Raw genomic sequence first — 17,378 nt, 5'->3', positions numbered from 1 at the left:
GCCAGCTATTGCTACTGCTGTTGTCATCATTGTTGTTGTTATCTTTCCCTGAAAAATCTATGGAAAGAAACTGTATAATTTGCTTTCATTACTGAGGACAAGTTTCTGCATGTTTTCTCCTTGAAAATTATCCATCAGTCAATCATCAGAATTTATTGAGTAATTATCAAGTGTAGAGTCTTGTATCAATGATTTTTACAGTCATTAGTTGACTATGAAGTAGGTCCCCTCCCCTCCTTTGTTCTGGCATTTTTATGCTACTACTGACTGTAGCATATTAGGCTTTGCCTAAGTATCAGACTCTTTTTCATGACATTTTTCGAGATTCTCAGAATCACAGATTTAGAGTTGTAAAGAACCTCAAAAGTCATCTAGTCTTAACTCTCTCATTTTAAGGGAGATGAGGTGCCAATATATAGATGGTGGGATTCATGCCTAGTTCATGTATCCTCTGTACTGCCTGGGCATATACCCTGCCAAGGAAAAAGAAAAATATAGGAGAAAGCCAGTAGCCTTTCTTTTATTCTTGGTTACAATTTCTTCATTTTCACTCTTTCAGTTTTAATTGGCTTTAGTGTGTCCTCTGGTTGAACTTGGTTTAGCCCTAGTTACCAGACCTCCAAGTGAAGTAAGTCATCCTCAACTTCTATATCTCTGTGGCAGTAAATTGTTTTTATTGGTGTTACCAGCACTTATGTCAATATGCACTAAAATCTAACAACCTGTCTAGTTAAGAGTCACCAGACTGCAAAAACCATTCTCTCTCCTGACAGTCTGAGCTGTTAGGCCTGGAAACCAAATTAAGGTACTGTTGACCAGATTCTCTATTGTTATTCTGACAGCTCCTCTTCCCCAAGGTTTATCTTTTTATTAAGACTATATGTCTATACTTCTAGGTATCAGTTATTATTATATACAGATGTGCACATGCTTATTAACTAAATGCTATCTTTCTTAGACTAAGGTAGCACTGTTGATCTGCCATCAGTAGAATATGTGCATTGAGGTATATTTCCCAATGGGCACACACTTAAAAAATGACTGCCCATTTCAGGAGTATAGTCTGTAGTCAAAGAACAAAGGAAAGTTGGCTGGACTATATGGGAACTGATCATATGATCTTAACTTCTTTACCTCTCTACTATAATCACAAAGAAAGTCACCTTGACCTCACATAAAGATTAAAGGAAGTCTTATGAAGACTAACTGATAATCTTAGAGTATATTTAGTCTAATCCTACTGCTGGTTACAGAAAGTTGGAATCAAGGTTGCTTTTGACTGACATCTTATTTTTAGTACCCAGTATCATCATTCAAAAGTTTTCGCTAAGGACCTACCTTTTTAAAGTGCTATTGTGTGCACGGTCTCCTTTTATTCTTGCAAATATTATTTTCTGTATATCTTAGTTAAGAATAGTTTAATATTGTTCATCAATTACTTGAAATACCTTTTTTTCCACCTCCATTTTTTGCTCCATTTCCATCTTCTCTTGAAGATAGCTAAACAAGTAGTATGGGAGAAAGAGCAATGGATTTGAAGTCAAAAGATCTAGTTTAAGTACTCCTTCAGTCAATTATCCACCATCATTGGTGTCAGATTCAAACAGAAGCAGATCTTTACCAGCATATTCACATAGGAAACTGGAAATTAACATTATCTAGGTTGTATTGTATTTCTATTTTATTAAACATTTCTCAGTTCCATTTTAATCTGATTCCCTAAGGACAGGCAGTGAGTTTGACATGTCTACTCTTCAATTATATATTTTTCATGTAAATCAGTCTATCTCTCTGGGCTTCAGTTTCCTCATTGTTCAAATAAGGATGATGCTTCACAAGATGATTATAAAACTAAAATAAAATATTATATTTAAGATGCATTTAAGCTGTCAAATAGTATACTAATTCCTCCAGTTAACTTACTCCAACCTACCTCCTTTCCTCCCATCTCACTCATAAATATCAAATTTGTAAAGCTATGGTTGCATATTGTTTTCTTATAGGCCTGTCATTTGTGGTTAAATATATATTTGACTAATCCAATGACCAGCAAATTAATAAATTATATCTAAGTTGCCAAGTTTTGAATTTAACAATTTGTTTAACTGATGAGCTAAAGATTCCTGTGCAAATATCTTATAACAGCAAAAAAGTGGTTGACATTTTTGTTCTGAAGCACTCATGTTACCTCAATAATGAAACAGAAATAGTGGCATGGTTTATCACTTTGTTAGATTAGTCAATTCTAAGAGTTGCCAATTCTAAGAGTTGTCAGCTCATTGACTATCATCATCCATTAGTTGAATGAACAAGTCATTAGGTTAAGAAGAGTAGTGTGGTTTGACACATAAATTTTACTGTAGTTTGTTGTTGTTTTTGATAATTATAGTCATACCTCTTTATAAATTTCCCAGTTATGGATATCATAGATCCCATATCTTCTTCACTTTCTCTATTTGCTTTGGCATGCATTAAAGGACTTAGCATTCCATATATATGTAATAAGCTGACCATTGAAAGAGGATTCCTGTTATTTGCTTTAGATGAAATTTATACAGACTACATACTTCTATATGAATTTTATTAGGGTTTTTTTTATTTGTTTACATACCTACATTCAATGTGTTCTTCAATTCTTATTCAATTTGTATCTAAAGAACTCTAGTAATAAGGAAGCCATGTCTTTTAAGGCCATCCCATTGGCCTAATTATAGGAAGATTTTCCCCTTACACTGAGCTGTCTTGCTATTTCCATCAGTTGCTCCTATATCTACAGAGTAAATCTATTCCTCCTTCCACATAACAACTCTTCAGATACAGGAAAAAACTAAAATTTCCTCTCTTTAGTTTTCATTTATCCAGATAAATAGCCCCAGTTCCTTCAACCAATGTTATGGCATTCATCTTCAATCCCCTCACCATCCTCGTTTCCCTCCTCAGGACCTTTCTAAAATGTGACTTCTTTTACCATTCCTTAAATCTTACCTTGCCAAACTTCAGTTACCTAACAATCAGATTCTTCCATAATGCCTTCTTTAAACTGTCTGTCCCAGTTTAACCTTTATCATTGTAATTTTTCACTTAACATGTGGGTAAGTGCTAAGAAACCTAGAATTTTTCTGTTATGGTCAGATAAGTTTTCTTCCTCTTATTTTGTTTATATGCCTAACTAACAAAGTAAGTATTGATCACTACTGAAGAAAGTTTCCTGTACCAAATTTCCTCAGTCTTCAGATACCTATTTCTCTGACTGTTTAAATAATCAAATTCCTTCATTACTAAGTATTCTTTTATGGATATTTCATCATATAATTTGCTCTTCCTTCTGGTGGGGCAACCCACCAACTTCAGCCTCCTGGGAACAGCCCCAGGGCTCCTGGGAGCCATGGCTTCTGGCAGCAGAAGCAATATCCTCACCCATGGAGCACCAAGGGAGCACCCCAGGGAGCACCAAGCACAATTTGGAAGATCATCAGGGACACTTCTGACAGAGCTAGTGCAAAGCCCAGGCCCTCATCCTGGTCATGGCAATTAGCATGGTCTTGGCAGCCCAGATTCAGGAAACAGAAGCAGACCTGCAGAGTTGCTCAGCAGGAACCTCCAGGTAACTGTGCCCTGAGTGCTCAGCCCACCAAAGGTAAGAGAGTGGAGGAAGACTTCTGAGGTCTGTCCTCTGCCCCTGGGGCAGAGGGATGTACTTGTGGTCATTCACAGATCAGGAGAGCAGTCGGAGCCTCACACACTGAGGTCTTTGTGGGGGTGTCCCAATAATACTCAAAAGCTCAAGAAGCACCCCAAAACCAGCCACAGGCTGGGGAAATGAGTAAACAGAAAAAAAAGGAACTGGACCATTGACAATTACTTTGTCTATGATCCCATGGAGGATCAAAATACTCAATGAAAATAGGAAAGTTCAAATTTCTGCATCTGAAGACTCCAAGAAAACTAGAAGTTGGGTTCAGGCTATGACAGAGCTCAAAAAAGATTTTGAAAATCAAGTAAGAGAGATGAAAGAAAAATTGGGGAAGGAAATGAGTCAGGAGAAACATGAAAATGAAGTCAGTAGCTTAGTCAAGGAGATTCAAAAAAATGATGAAGAAAATAACATGTTAAAAACCAGCTTAGGTCAAATGGATAAAACAGTTCAAAAAGTTAGTGAGGAGAAGAATGCTTTAAAAAGTAGAATTGGCCAGATGGAAAAGGAGATAAGAAAGCTCTCTGAGAAAAACAAATCCTTCAGATCTAGAATAGAGTTAAAGGAAGCTGTTGACTTTGAGAAGTCAAGATACAATACTTCAACACCAAAAGAAGAACATGTGAAATATCTCATTGAAAAAACAACTGATCTGGAAAACAGATTCAGGAAAAATAATTTTAAAATTATTGGGATACCTGAAAGTCATGATCAGAAAAAGAACCTTAACCTCATTTTTAAAGAATTCCTACAGGACAATTGCCCTGATATCCTAGAAACAAAGGGTAAAATAGAAATTGAGAGAATCCACCAATCTCCCCTGGAAAGAGATCCAAAAAAAAAAACCAACCCAGGAATATTATAGCCAATCTAGAACTCCTAAGTGAAAGAGAAAATATTACAAGCAGTCAGAAGCACACAATTCAGATAATCCAGATCACACAGGACTTAACAGCAACTACATTAAGGGCTCATGGGGCTTGGAATATAATATTCTGGAAGGCAAAAGTGCTTGGAATGCAACTGAGAATCAACTACCCAGCAAAACTGAACACCCTCTTCCAGGGGAAAAGATGGACTTTCAGTGAAACAGGGACATTTCAAATGTTGTTGAAATGACCAGAGCTGAACAGAAAATTTTACTTTCAAGTACAGGACTGAGGTGAAGCATAGAGAATGGAGGAGAAGGGTAAATTATGAGGGACTTAATGATGATTAAGTTAATAATAATAATAATAATAATAATAATAATTATTATTATTATTATTATTCCTACATGGAAAAGTGATACTGATAATACTCATATAACCTCATTTAATAGAGCAAGTAGAAAGAGCTTTTATAGAGGAGGCAGTGGAGAAAGCTGAATTTGAAGATATATTGTAAAAATGGGGTCAGTGGCTAAACTGGAAATGTACTGAGAGTAAGAGAAAGGAGAGGTGGAATAGGCTAAGATATTTCATGTAAGAGATTTTTTTTGCAATGAACTTTTGCAATGATATGGAAAGGGGGGAGGCAATGGGGAATAAGGGAACCTTCATTCTCATCAGAAATGGCTCAGAGAGGAAACAGCATGCACACTCAATAGAGGATAAACAACTAGAGAAAAAAGGAGAGAAGGGGAATGGGGGAAGGGGGGAATGTGGATGATAGAGGAGAGGGTAGATCATAGGAGAGAATAGTCAGATATAACACATTTTCTTTTTCACTTTTTGCAAGGTTCTGAGATTGAGTGGCTTGTCTGGGACCACAGGGCCAGGTGGTTGCTGGGCCTCTGGGGTGGTATGTGGGCTTGGGGCCTCTTAGTCCCAAGGCCAGTGTTCTGTCTGCTGTACCACTCAGCTACATTTTAGAAGAGGGACAGAATGAAAGGAGAGAGAAAATATAATAGATGGTAGTGGGGAGGAATTAGATGGAGGGAATTACAATCAGCAACAGCAACTGTGGAAAAATGTGGAAGTAACTTCTGTGATGGACTTATGATAAAGAATGTGATCTATCTGAGACAGAGCTGATGGTATCAGAACACAAACTGAAACACATTTTTTCTCTCTTTTACTTTATTTCACATGAGATTTTATATTTTTGTGGGGGAGGGGGTAATATGTTTGCTCTTAAACAACAATATTTTAGTAATGTGTAAATAAAAAAATAAAGGAAAAAAATGATTCTTAAAATATGAACAAATAAATGAAAGGGGAGTCTAAATGTTTTGGGGGTGAAGTCACCTGAGAACATACATTCTCTTCATTAACCCACTCACTCAGAGCTCATAAGCTTCCTCATATCAATTATCAAGTTTCTTTTCAAGCTGCCTTTGCCATCTCTATCTTTTACTTTACTCACTATTTCCCATATTTTGTGAGTCATTAACCTCTATTGTCATTAAAATTTTCTTTATAAAGATCAGTCTACCAGGTTTATATTGTGTCCAATGGGTCATAGTCTCCATCAATTAGTACCATTTCCAGTTCCTCTTGCTTACTTTCCAACCACCATTCATAGATATGTTAATATTTCTTTTTTATTCCTAGTATTCACCTTTTGTTGAAGAACATGTCAGTCTTCTTCCTTATTATTCATATTGTAAGTATATGCCATGTTTTGTGATAGACGGCACATTTATCCTTCCTGCCCTTCATCTCCAGTATATTCAGCTTGAAGACTCAAATGCTGTCTATTCTTAGGAAAGGAACTGACGTCACTACTTCAGGCAGTCCAACTCTGTTGGTCTGTCGACCCATATCCATCTCTTTTGTGAAAAATTTTTTCATAAATACTGAGGACAATAAAAAATCTCTGGGGGGGCAGTGAGAATTTAAACCATGTAAGAAAGCAGCAGGAAGCCGAATTTCCATGAAAATTTGAGTCTATAATGTTATCTCCCACTCTTTCTAATCCTCTTCCCTCAGTCAGGTTACTATGTAGCTGCAAATGCAGAACCATGAGCATACATTTCAGTTTCTCTCTTTTTCCTCATATTTTCAGACCATAGCTTCCTATTATATTAGCTCCATGGTAAGATTAATAAAAAAAGAAAAAGAAATAGTATTTGCTTTATCTACTTCAAATAGTAGATAAAAGTCAAAAATTTTAGTGTCTTTATCTGTTATATAATCTTATCTCCCAACTTAACCTCCCCAATTTTTTTTCTTTAAAAAACCCAAGTTTTTTCCCTTCCAGATATTACTTCTTTCCCTACAATCAAGAGAAAATATTTTACTTATCATCTACTTTAAAATGGTTATATGGGAAGGTTGGGGGGAGAAGAAGTTTTGGGAAGTGTCGTAAGATCACCATAGACTTTTATTAACTTTAAAAAATTCAGTTTCGGGGCAGCTAGGTGGCACAGTAGATATAGCATGGCCCTGGAGTCAGGAGTACCTGAGTTCAAATCTGGCCTCAGACACATAATATTCTAGCTGTGTGGCCTTGGGCAAGCCACTTAACCCCATTTGCCTTGCAAAAATAAAAAAAACTAAAAAAAATTCAATTTCATTTTTTCTTTAAATCAGTAATTTTAATTGCCTTCTCTCCATCCCAACTCTCCCATCTAAAAAGCAAAATAGAGAGACACCTCTATCTATAGACATGTATAATCAAGTAAAATGAATTTCCACATTGGCCATATTGAAAAAAAGTATGACTTGATCTTAGTCCATCACTATTATTTAGAAATTAGTTACCGGGGCAGCTAGGTGGCATAATGGATAAGGCACCAGTCAGGAGTGCCTGGGTTCCGGTCTGGTCTCAGACACTTAGTAATTGCCTAGCTGTGTGGACTTGGGCAAGCCACTTGATCCCGTTTGCCTTGCAAAAACCTAAAAAAATAAATAAAATAAAAAAAATAGAAATTAGTTACCATGCTTCATTATGATTCTTCTGAAATCTTAGTTGGCTATTGTGTTAATCAGTTTCTAGTCAATTAGGTAGAGTTGAATTCAAAACCAATCTCAGACATCAACTGTAGGACCCTAATGCAAGTGTCTTAAACTCTGTTGCCTCAGTTTCCTCTTGTGCAAAGGAGGAGTAGCACCAACCTCCTAAGGATGTTGTATGAATCAAATGAGATAACATTTTAGTGCTTTGCACTTTGTTCATGTTAAGCATTTAATAAATGCATGTTCCCTTCTCCTTCCCTTCCCTCTTAGGTCTTTCAAACTTTTTAATTACAGTATAAACCATTTTTCTGGTTGTTCTCATCTCACTCTGAATCAGATCATAAAAGTCAGCATACTGATAATTCCACAATTTAATCAGCCATTCCCCTTCAAACAAGGGCAACTCTCTCAGTTTCCAGTTCCTTACCACTGGGAAAAGAAAAAGATGCTCTAAATATTTTTGTACATCCTTAGTGTTTGTTTTCCTTAGAACAAATCCTACCCTAATCTACTCTTCTACTAATTCCCTCTTCTCCCCTTTTCTTTCTTTTTATCTGTTAAGTGAAATGTATTCCCTATTCAACTCTGTGTATATATGTTCTCCTTTGAGAGTGAGCTTTACTTGTCACCTGATCCCTCATCCCTCCCCTCCTTTTTTATATACACTTTTTATATACCCCAATTCTGTGAGATAATTTCCTCCCATACTTTGTTTTCCTATCCATTGGATTTCTCTTCCCTTCCCTTTCCATTTTTCTTTTAAAATAATGAAAACATAGCAGAATCACTTCCAGGCTCCACAGATATCACCCCGTAATCTTGTGGTTCCTCATGGCAAAAAGGTATTGAAGAAATACATGTATATCATCTCCCCTTATTAGAATATAAATAGGTGGGGTGGCTAGGTGGCACAGTGGATAAAGCACCGGCCCTGGAGTCAGGAGTACCTGGGTTCAAATCCGGTCTCAGACACTTAATAATGACCTAGCTGTGTGGCCTTGGGCAAGCCACTTAACCCCATTTGCCTTGCAAAAAAACCTATAAAAAATATAAAGAATATAAATAGGTTATCCTTTATACTATAGTTCTCTGTTTAGAAGTTCTTTTTCTCTTGACTCTTATGTTTGTATGACAAAATTTCTGTGTAGCTGGGATCTTTTTTTTTAAGGTTTTTTTTGCAAGGCAAATGGGGTTAAGTGGCTTGCCCAAGGCCACACAGCTAGGTCATTATTAAGTGTCTGAGACCAGATTTGAACCCAGGTACTCCTGACTCCAGGGCCGGTGCTTTATCCACTGTGCCACCTAGCTGCCCCCAGCTGGGATCTTTTCATCAGGAATTTTTGAAAGTTGTCAGTTTCATATTGAACATCTTGTAAGAGAAGAATCAGATCCAAACAGAAGAAAGAAAACATTAGAGAGGGAAAAATGATAGTGACAACTTTTAAAGATTGAAGATTAACTTTGGTCTCCATTCAAATGTCACAGTTCATTCCCTGGATATGGATGGTATTTTCCATCACAAGTCTTTCAAAATTATCTTTGATTATAAGTTATCAATTTCATTACTCCTTTCTCTTATAAGATCATAATTTAGTTTTTATGGATGTTATTCTTAGTTGTAAGCCTATATCCTTTGCTTTCTAGAATATTATTTAAATTCCAAATTCTTTAAAATGGTGGCATGTAAATCATGAGATCCTGACTATAGCCTCTTATTACTTGAATTATTTCTTTCTGCCTGTGTGTGTGTGTGTGTGTGTGTGTGTGTGTCTGTCTGTCTGTCTGTCTGTCTGTCTCATTTCATTGTAATTTCTGGGAATGGGGGAGGGGTGCTTAATTTTGTATTTTCATTCAGAAGATGATCAGAAAGGCACCTTCTATTTGTACTTCACCTTACAGTCAGGAAGATTTGAATTCAAATCTTCAGACCTTTACTAGCTCTTACCATTGGTAAGTCATTTAACTTCTGTTTGCCTTAATTTTCTCACTTGTACAATGGAGATAATATAGTAATTGCCTTTCAGAGTTGTTGGCAGGATAAAAGAAGTTGATATTTGCAAAAAATGTTTAGTACTGTGTATGACACATAAATATATATTTCTTTTCCTTCCCTGGTTCTAAGGCATCTTTGCATTTATCTTTTATGATTTCTTGAAGCATGATATCTAGGTTCATATGACCATTGCTTTGTGATAGTCCAATGATTTTGAAATTATCATTTCTCAATCTGTTTGTCAGGTCAGTTGTTTTTGTTATAAAATACCTTATATACCTTCCTTTACTTTATTTTAATATTCTTGTTGTCTTATGAAGTCATTTGCTTCTATTTGGTCCATTCTAATTTCGGGGAGTTTGTTGAATCAACAATGCTTTGTACCTGCTGTGCCAAGCCATTCATTCTCTTTCCAGGTTTTTCTTCCATAGCTCACATTTCTGATTTTTTCCTCTAGTTTTCATTTCATTTATAAAAACATTTTTTAGCTTGCTCTTTGACTTTTCTAGAAATTCTAGTTGAACTTGTGTCCAAGCTGTGTTTTTCTTTGCGGCTTCACTTGTAAATATTTTGGAGTCATTTCAGTCTTTTGAGTTTGTGTTATGAGATTCCCTATCATCAAAATAGATTTTTATGGTGAGGCTCTTTTTTTTAATTCACTCAATTTACTAACCTACTTCCTGACTTTGAATTTGATGTTAGGGCCAGGATCTGTGTTCTGGGTAGAAATATCTAGTCTAGTCCTTCTGCTCATATCAAAGGTATTGAGTATTGTGTTATTCAAGAATTTCAAGAACAGCTCAGTAGGAGACCAGCAAGCTTTCATGCTTTTAAAGTGATGTGATCCAGAGCAACGTCTGACTTTTCTGCCCTTTTGGTCTGATCTGTGCAAGTTCCTGAACTTTGTTTAGGTTTGAGCAACATGCCTCTGTGTCTGCCCTTGTTGGAGTTTCAGTGGACTGCTGCTAGATTAAGCCACCATCTGCAAACAAGAAGCCTCTGCTAGTTTGGAGTGACCCTTGCTCTTAGTAGTGAGCAGCAAAGTTATCAATTGGTAGGTGTTCCTATGTCAATTTAGGCCCCTCTGTGGCAGATTTCAGATATTTTTTGCCTGGGTATACAACCTCTCCTTGTGCATTGTGCAGCCATTCTTTGCTAGATCCCATCTCTAGTATCAATCTCTCTGTCTAATTCCCAGTGTGAACCTGGGCTAGAAAAATGGTTCAGTGTGATTTTTTTTCCCCTTACATTTTCTGATCAGGACTCAATTTGGTGCATTTTCTATATTTGTTTAGAAAAGATACAGATTATTGTTCAAGCTATAATTCATGCCACTCTATCATCTTGGCTCCACACTTAAGACTTTAATAATTTTTAGCAAATGACTTTTAACTCTGCCTTGAACTTCATCAGCTGTTGTCCTCCTACTGATTAACTTTTCGCTCTTCACCCTCCATACTCATAAACTTTCTCCAATCTTCTTTTTTCTGCTTCTAGGTGTTTGCATAGATAAAGAACATGATATAGTGAAAAGAACATTGAACTTGGAAACAGAAGTCCTTGAAGATTCATATCTGAGCTTCACCATTTAATAGCTATTTTGAACAGGTCATTTGAGCATTAATTTCAAAAATGATAATGATAACATTACTATTTTTTAATTTTTCAATTTAACAAAAATAAATTTTCATACTTTACCCCAATCAAAAAGGAAAAAATTGTATTACCTATATTTATAATCAGCCAAAACATATTCCCACATTGGTCATGTTAGTCTTCTTTGTCATCCCCTTTTAGTCAGGAAGTTTCTACCCCTGTTTGATCACTGACTGGAGGAGGCTAGATGGTACCGTGAACAGAACAGTGGACCTTGAAGAAGAAGAACTGAATTCAAATCAGGTCCTAGATAATGACTGACTCTGGAACTGTAAGCAGAGCCCCTAACTTCTGTTTACATCCATTTTCTCAACTGTATATCATCTCCCTTTATTAGAAAATGGGGATAATAACAGCACCAACCTCAGAGGATTACTGTGAGGATCAAATATGGTAATGTTTGTTAAGTTTAGCACAGTGCCTAGCTCAGAGAGCCGGATAAGTGCTTCTCCTTTTTCTTTCTCTTCTTCAGGCTTCTGGAATTGTGCTTGATCAGAGTGCTTAAATCTTTCAGAGTTTCTTTATCATTGTACATTGTTCTGTTGTGGTTTACATTTTTTCTCTTGGTTCTGCTCACTTAAATCTGTATTAGTTCATACAACTCTTCCTAAGGGTCTCTGAAATCAACCCTTTCATCATTTCTTATGGTACAATAATATTCCATTTTATTCATGTACATTATTTGTTCAGCTATTCCCCATCTGATGATGGCACTATTAATTTCACCAGATCATTTATAAGGCTCAAATGAGATAGTATGTATTTACTTTATAATCTTAAAGGGCTATATAAATTTAAAAAAATATTGTTATATTTTTATCAGATTGCCTATACAGTCCTCTCCCTTGGTGATCTTGTATACCTCATGATTTCAGTTTTCACTTTTATTCAGTATTCCCAGACTGATTTTTTTCTATCCTTACCATCTTTTCAGAACTGCAAGTTTATATTTCCAGTTACCTAATGGATATTTCTTTATGGATATTCTGCTGACACTTCAAAACTAACATGTCTACAACTAAACTTGATCTTCCATCCAAGTCTTCACTTCACCAAAGTGTTTTTAATGGCAATACAGTCTCTTTTACTCATAACCTTTGACTCATCCCTGTCCCTCACACCACTCTATTCAAAGAATAATAGATGCCAAATTCTATCATTTTTGTATCTGTGGTGTCTCATACATAAAGCACTGAGATTGCAGGCCACTATAATTTAGATTGTAGCTGTATAATAATCCTTTCTGGTCTTATTTATTTGCCCAAATAATTTTGACATATATTAGTTATCAGTCAGATAACATATAAACTCCTGATTGGCATTTCAGACTCTCAGAAGACTGACTCCACTATGCAAGTTCAACTTAATCTCATTCTGCTTCCTTTCAAATATTATACCTTCCAGCCAAACTGTACCCTATTGGCTATTTTTGACCTGTTCATTCCTATTTCCATACCTTGCATGTCTCCCCCATTTCTGTTTGTTGAAGTTAGTGCAAAGTCCAGTTCAGATGTGACCCACAAATTTCACCATTTCTGACTATAACATCTCTCATTTTTGTTTCTTTCTCACTACTCAAACAGTCATCACCCTAGCTCAGGTCTTTCATCACCTCTCTTAGGTAGACCATTACAGTGGCTTCTTTGTTAGTCTCCCTGCCTCAAGTCTTTGTCCATCCCATTCCATCTACCACATAACTGCCAAAATGATTTTCTAGAAATTCAGTTCTCACCATATCACTCTGAAAGAGGTGAAAAGACTTGCCCAGAGTAAGTAAATAAATGACCCACATCTTGAATTCAGATTTAACAATTTTTCCTCTGCATTCTGACTACAGATTTCTGTTTTGTCTCTAGATAAAGTAATTTTGGTTTGGCACTTAAAATTCTTCATATTCTGGCTCTGACCTATCTATCATAAATAGTTCTTCCTCCAGCATCTCCCCCCTTCTCTCCCCTTCCCATTGGCTCCAATACACAGTCTAAATTCTAGCCAAACTGACCTATGCTCTCTTTCTCATATTCAACAGCCCATCTCCACTCTCTACACTTTGTATCAGTTGCTCTGCCTGCTTTTAACTCTGTGAACAAGATGCCTCTCCAAGGATAAACTCATCACTTCTAATCTTATCAGGCTGCTAACTCATGCCCTCAACTTTCTCTCCTTTCTAATTAGAGGGTAGAAGGACAAGAGTACCCACCTCTTCCCAGTGCCTTCCTTCATAGAGGGCAGAAGCAGCTTTGCCTGGTTATAATTCCATGGAATTATATCCCCTAGTGTCCTTTCCCATTCCCTACCTGCCTTAGCTTTCCTGTCTCAATATCAGTTTTCTTGGGACAAGGAGTAGGCTGGACCTCTGGTCTTCTAGGAAAAGAAGTCAGATATATGTTGTTTTCTTGATGGTGACAAGATGGTCTTTAACCCCGCCATGCCATTTTTCAACCCACAGAAAGGAAAATAGGAAAAGGCATTAACTTATTCGAAAGACTGTTAATGCCAAGGGATACAGTTTTTTAGAGGAAGGAACACAGGCTATAGGAACCTCAAGAAATTTTATCAGTGGTTAGAAACTTGAATCTAGGAGACCATAGTCATTCGCAAGATCACAGATCTTGCTGGCTTAATTCCCCCCCTCCCTCAAAAGTGAGGAATTGTGGAGTATATTATATCACATTTCTTGGACCAAGAATCCGAAAATATCCCATTCCAGTGGTGGAAGAGCCAGGAATACTCAAGCATCAGGGCCACTTTAACAGTACTTTTTGTAAAAAAAAAAAAAAAAAGTAACTTTAATTTATTTTTTTATTTAGATATACAAAATATTGGACTTTTGTTTACTGTCAACTATTTTTAGTGTTTTCTAGAGTGAAGTAAAGGTTTTCTTGTTATAATTAAAGAAGAAAAGGAATAAAAATCAAAATATACTCAAATCAGCAGGAAGATGACAGGTCATAAACTTTGGAAATCTCAGTAGGAAGAAAGGAAAGGGGAAATGAATAAATTTGTATTAAATGTCTGCTTTGTACCAAACACTATGCTAAATGCTTTGCAAGTGTTAGGTGTGCTATTGCTCAAACTGCAGCAATTTGCTGAAATTCCTACATTCAATTGTGTCAGCTCCTACCTTTGGGTGTCTAGGAAGTTTTTCGGTCACACACCATACCATATGTGCTTTCCAATATTAAGTGCTGGAATGATTTCCTTTGTTCCTTTGTACAGGGGCAATGTCAGGAACTAGAAAAGATGCAAGCACATCTCCTATGAAGTCAGTCGACCGAAAAGATTTTGTAACCACAACTACGTCATCATTCCAACATGATGCTGCCAGGTAAGCTCCCAGGGAATCTTTGCTTTAACATTCCACAGATGCATCCTTTATATCTGTCCAATTGGGAGAAGCAGCAGAGTTACAGTGGTACTATGCTCTTAATGTAAGATGGATAATATAATCTCCAAACTGCCCTATCTTTTGACATTTATAGTAAGCTTTAAATTGCTTATTAGAAGAAAAGTAGAAATATACCAAATTGGAACATTTTATTTTTCCTTAGATTTTCAAATGAATATATTTTATGCTTAAAGTCCTACTAGATTTAACAGATGTGTAAATAATTGAAAGAGTTAGTGCTAACCCCCATTAGGGTCTTAAGTCCAGTGAAAAGTTTTAATCACTTTGCATTTTTCCAAGTTTTTTCAAATGGAATTTCCCTAAAATGTTTCACACAGATGTTATTTTATATTTAATGATAAGTAGCAAAATTACATGAAGTCAGCAGCTTTAATTATACTGTGTGCCTGCTCTAGAGGCTTCCCCATAATAGAAATATCATTTTTCCTCTGGTAAAGGGAAGTAGGTTTGTTTTCACTGCCATAATGTTCACAATAACTTTGTTTCATTTTAGGATTATAACTCCCAGGACTGTGCACATGTGTATGTGTGAGTGTGTGTGTGTGTGTGTGTGTGTGTGTGTGTGTACATGTACCATACTTGTTAATGAAAATTTTAAATCCATAAAAATCACATCTCTTGTCCACCTGACAACTTCTAGCAATAGAAGTTGAATTGGTTCTGGACTCAAAGGATGATTGGCTCAGTTGCAAGGGGAATCAATGGGGAAAAGAACCCTTGACAAAGCTTGAAAGGTGGGAACATTTAATCAGTTTCTATTCCCTCCTTCTCCCTACCAGTACATATCATAAGCTAAGAGAACATTTAGATGGTTTCTTATGTATAAATGCATAGTATATAATCAGTGAGGCCTTTTATAATTAAAATAAATTTTGACATGTTCATATTTTGAAAGAGATCATTCCCTATTTGGTGCCCTGATAGTTGTAATTCTACACTGTAATAACAAAAGAACATTTCAAAACCTTTCATTTCAACCTATTCATTTCAAAAACATTTCAAAAACATTAGCTCCTTTAAAAGAGCTAATACTAAAACCTAATACTCCTTTTAAAAATTAGTCTCATGTAAAACAGCCACATCTGCAGATATCACTATGGAGGCTGAAATTCCTATATTGTCACTGGAGGCTCCTAGATCGTTATATGTAAACAGTGACATAAATTATATTATTGGAAAGGAATCTGTAAAAATAGAAGTGATTAGCTTGCAACAACATTTTAGAAGTTTATTTATTGTATAAGGAATAGGAAATTCTACCATCTCATAATGCATCTAAAAACATCTCTCCCCAATGAGAGGTTCTTATTGAAACACATGTGAATTTGACCAGGTTAAGTAGCCTTGGTATGCTTTTCCTTACTCATGGGCTTCTTTAATTGACAATGGTAAATGGACAAAGCTTTCTTTAGAGACCTAAAGCTGATCCTATCCTTCATCAGAAAACCTGCTTGGGCAGCAGGTCCTTCCCAATTTATCTTTGAATGCTTATAAGCTTAGACTGCAAGTTTAACTAACTAAATTAATCGATATTGAGAATTATAGCAGTTTTTGTATAACAGTTAAGGGACTGTCAGCATATTAGTGCTACCAGAGACCTTTGAGGGGTTAATCACTTAACCATATTTCTTGAGACAGAAACTTGTTACATAAAGTAACATTTCTCTTAAGATACAACCTCTCATTGTCTATTTCATACAGAGATAAAATATCAGTTGCAAAGGGGCTTAGTTTATGTTTACTTGAGGATGTTTTGTGGCTTTGAACATTTATACTCTGTATCTCCTCAGACTCCTGTGGATTATAAGAATTTTTTTAATTCAAAAAAAATAAGCCAGTTACAATCTTTTGACCTTACAAAATGAACACTGCTTATTGATTATAAATCTGATGATTACAAACAAGTATTTTGAATCTATTACATTGGTTGGGGAATAGTGACATCTTAACCACCTCTATGGAGGTTTACTATAGATCACAGTGCTTATAGATATGATGGACCACATAAAGAAAGGCCCAGAAGTTCAAGCTTTTCATAAATGACTGTGTATAGTGTAAGAACTGCCCATACTTTTGTAACCGTTCTTGTTAGAGTACCTCAACTTTGTATCATTAGTTGATTCATACTCTTGAACTAAATTCATATATTAGTCTAAAATATTATAGAATATCTGATTTAGAATATCCCCACTCTAACCATTTGAGCTCTAGGAGAATTTATCTCATCCCTTCTTGAGGAATTAAGCTCAGTTGAAAAGAAAGAAAAGAGAGAGAGAGAGAGAGAATCTGGATTTTCAATCTTTACATCAAATTTTCTTGCTATTACAGATGTAAATCAGACCTTTAACACTAATGTGTTTTTGATGATTACCTTTCTAGCATTGAAAAGATTAAAATGTTCCTGTCATTTAGATTTAGCAGGATACCCCAAATACATATTGAGTACACCATATCAGCCCTGCCGAGTTTTATAAATCTGTTTCAAAAATGTTCATAAACTTGTGTTTATTGTGGACTTTAAAAAGCAGATTTCTTTATCTGTTATCCTTAACAGTTTAGGTAAAATATAAAAACTAAGATTATTCTTAAGAAATGAGTATTTGACTAAATAAAATAATGCATAACATACCAGATTTTCTCCTTAGAAGGGCACATTGGCATGTTATAGATCCATTATACAAAATGCAGAGTTGAAAAAAGATCCAGAGCTATGAAAATCAGTTACTGAAAAAGTCACAAGTAAAT

The 17,378-nt window shown here is 35.8% G+C and overlaps 1 protein-coding gene across 4 annotated transcripts in view; it reads left to right on the top strand.

The window, feature by feature from the left end:
* KIAA1328 (KIAA1328 ortholog) overlaps window positions 1-17,378 on the top strand; it is a 554,082-nt gene that overhangs the window by 473,499 nt on the left and 63,205 nt on the right. For all 4 annotated transcript variants that reach the window (XR_012471964.1, XM_074203823.1, XM_074203822.1 and 1 more), the window contains one exon: window positions 14,444-14,552. Coding sequence is in view for 3 of the 4 variants with exons in the window: in XM_074203823.1 (XP_074059924.1) it covers window positions 14,444-14,552 (109 nt within the window). In the remaining variant the exon portion in view is untranslated. The remainder of the gene's footprint in view (window positions 1-14,443; window positions 14,553-17,378) is intronic.

The sequence above is a fragment of the Macrotis lagotis genome, chromosome X (genome assembly GCF_037893015.1).
Source record: "Macrotis lagotis isolate mMagLag1 chromosome X, bilby.v1.9.chrom.fasta, whole genome shotgun sequence".
Lineage (NCBI taxonomy): Eukaryota > Metazoa > Chordata > Mammalia > Peramelemorphia > Peramelidae > Macrotis > Macrotis lagotis.
This window is presented reverse-complemented; position numbering and strand designations above follow the sequence as displayed.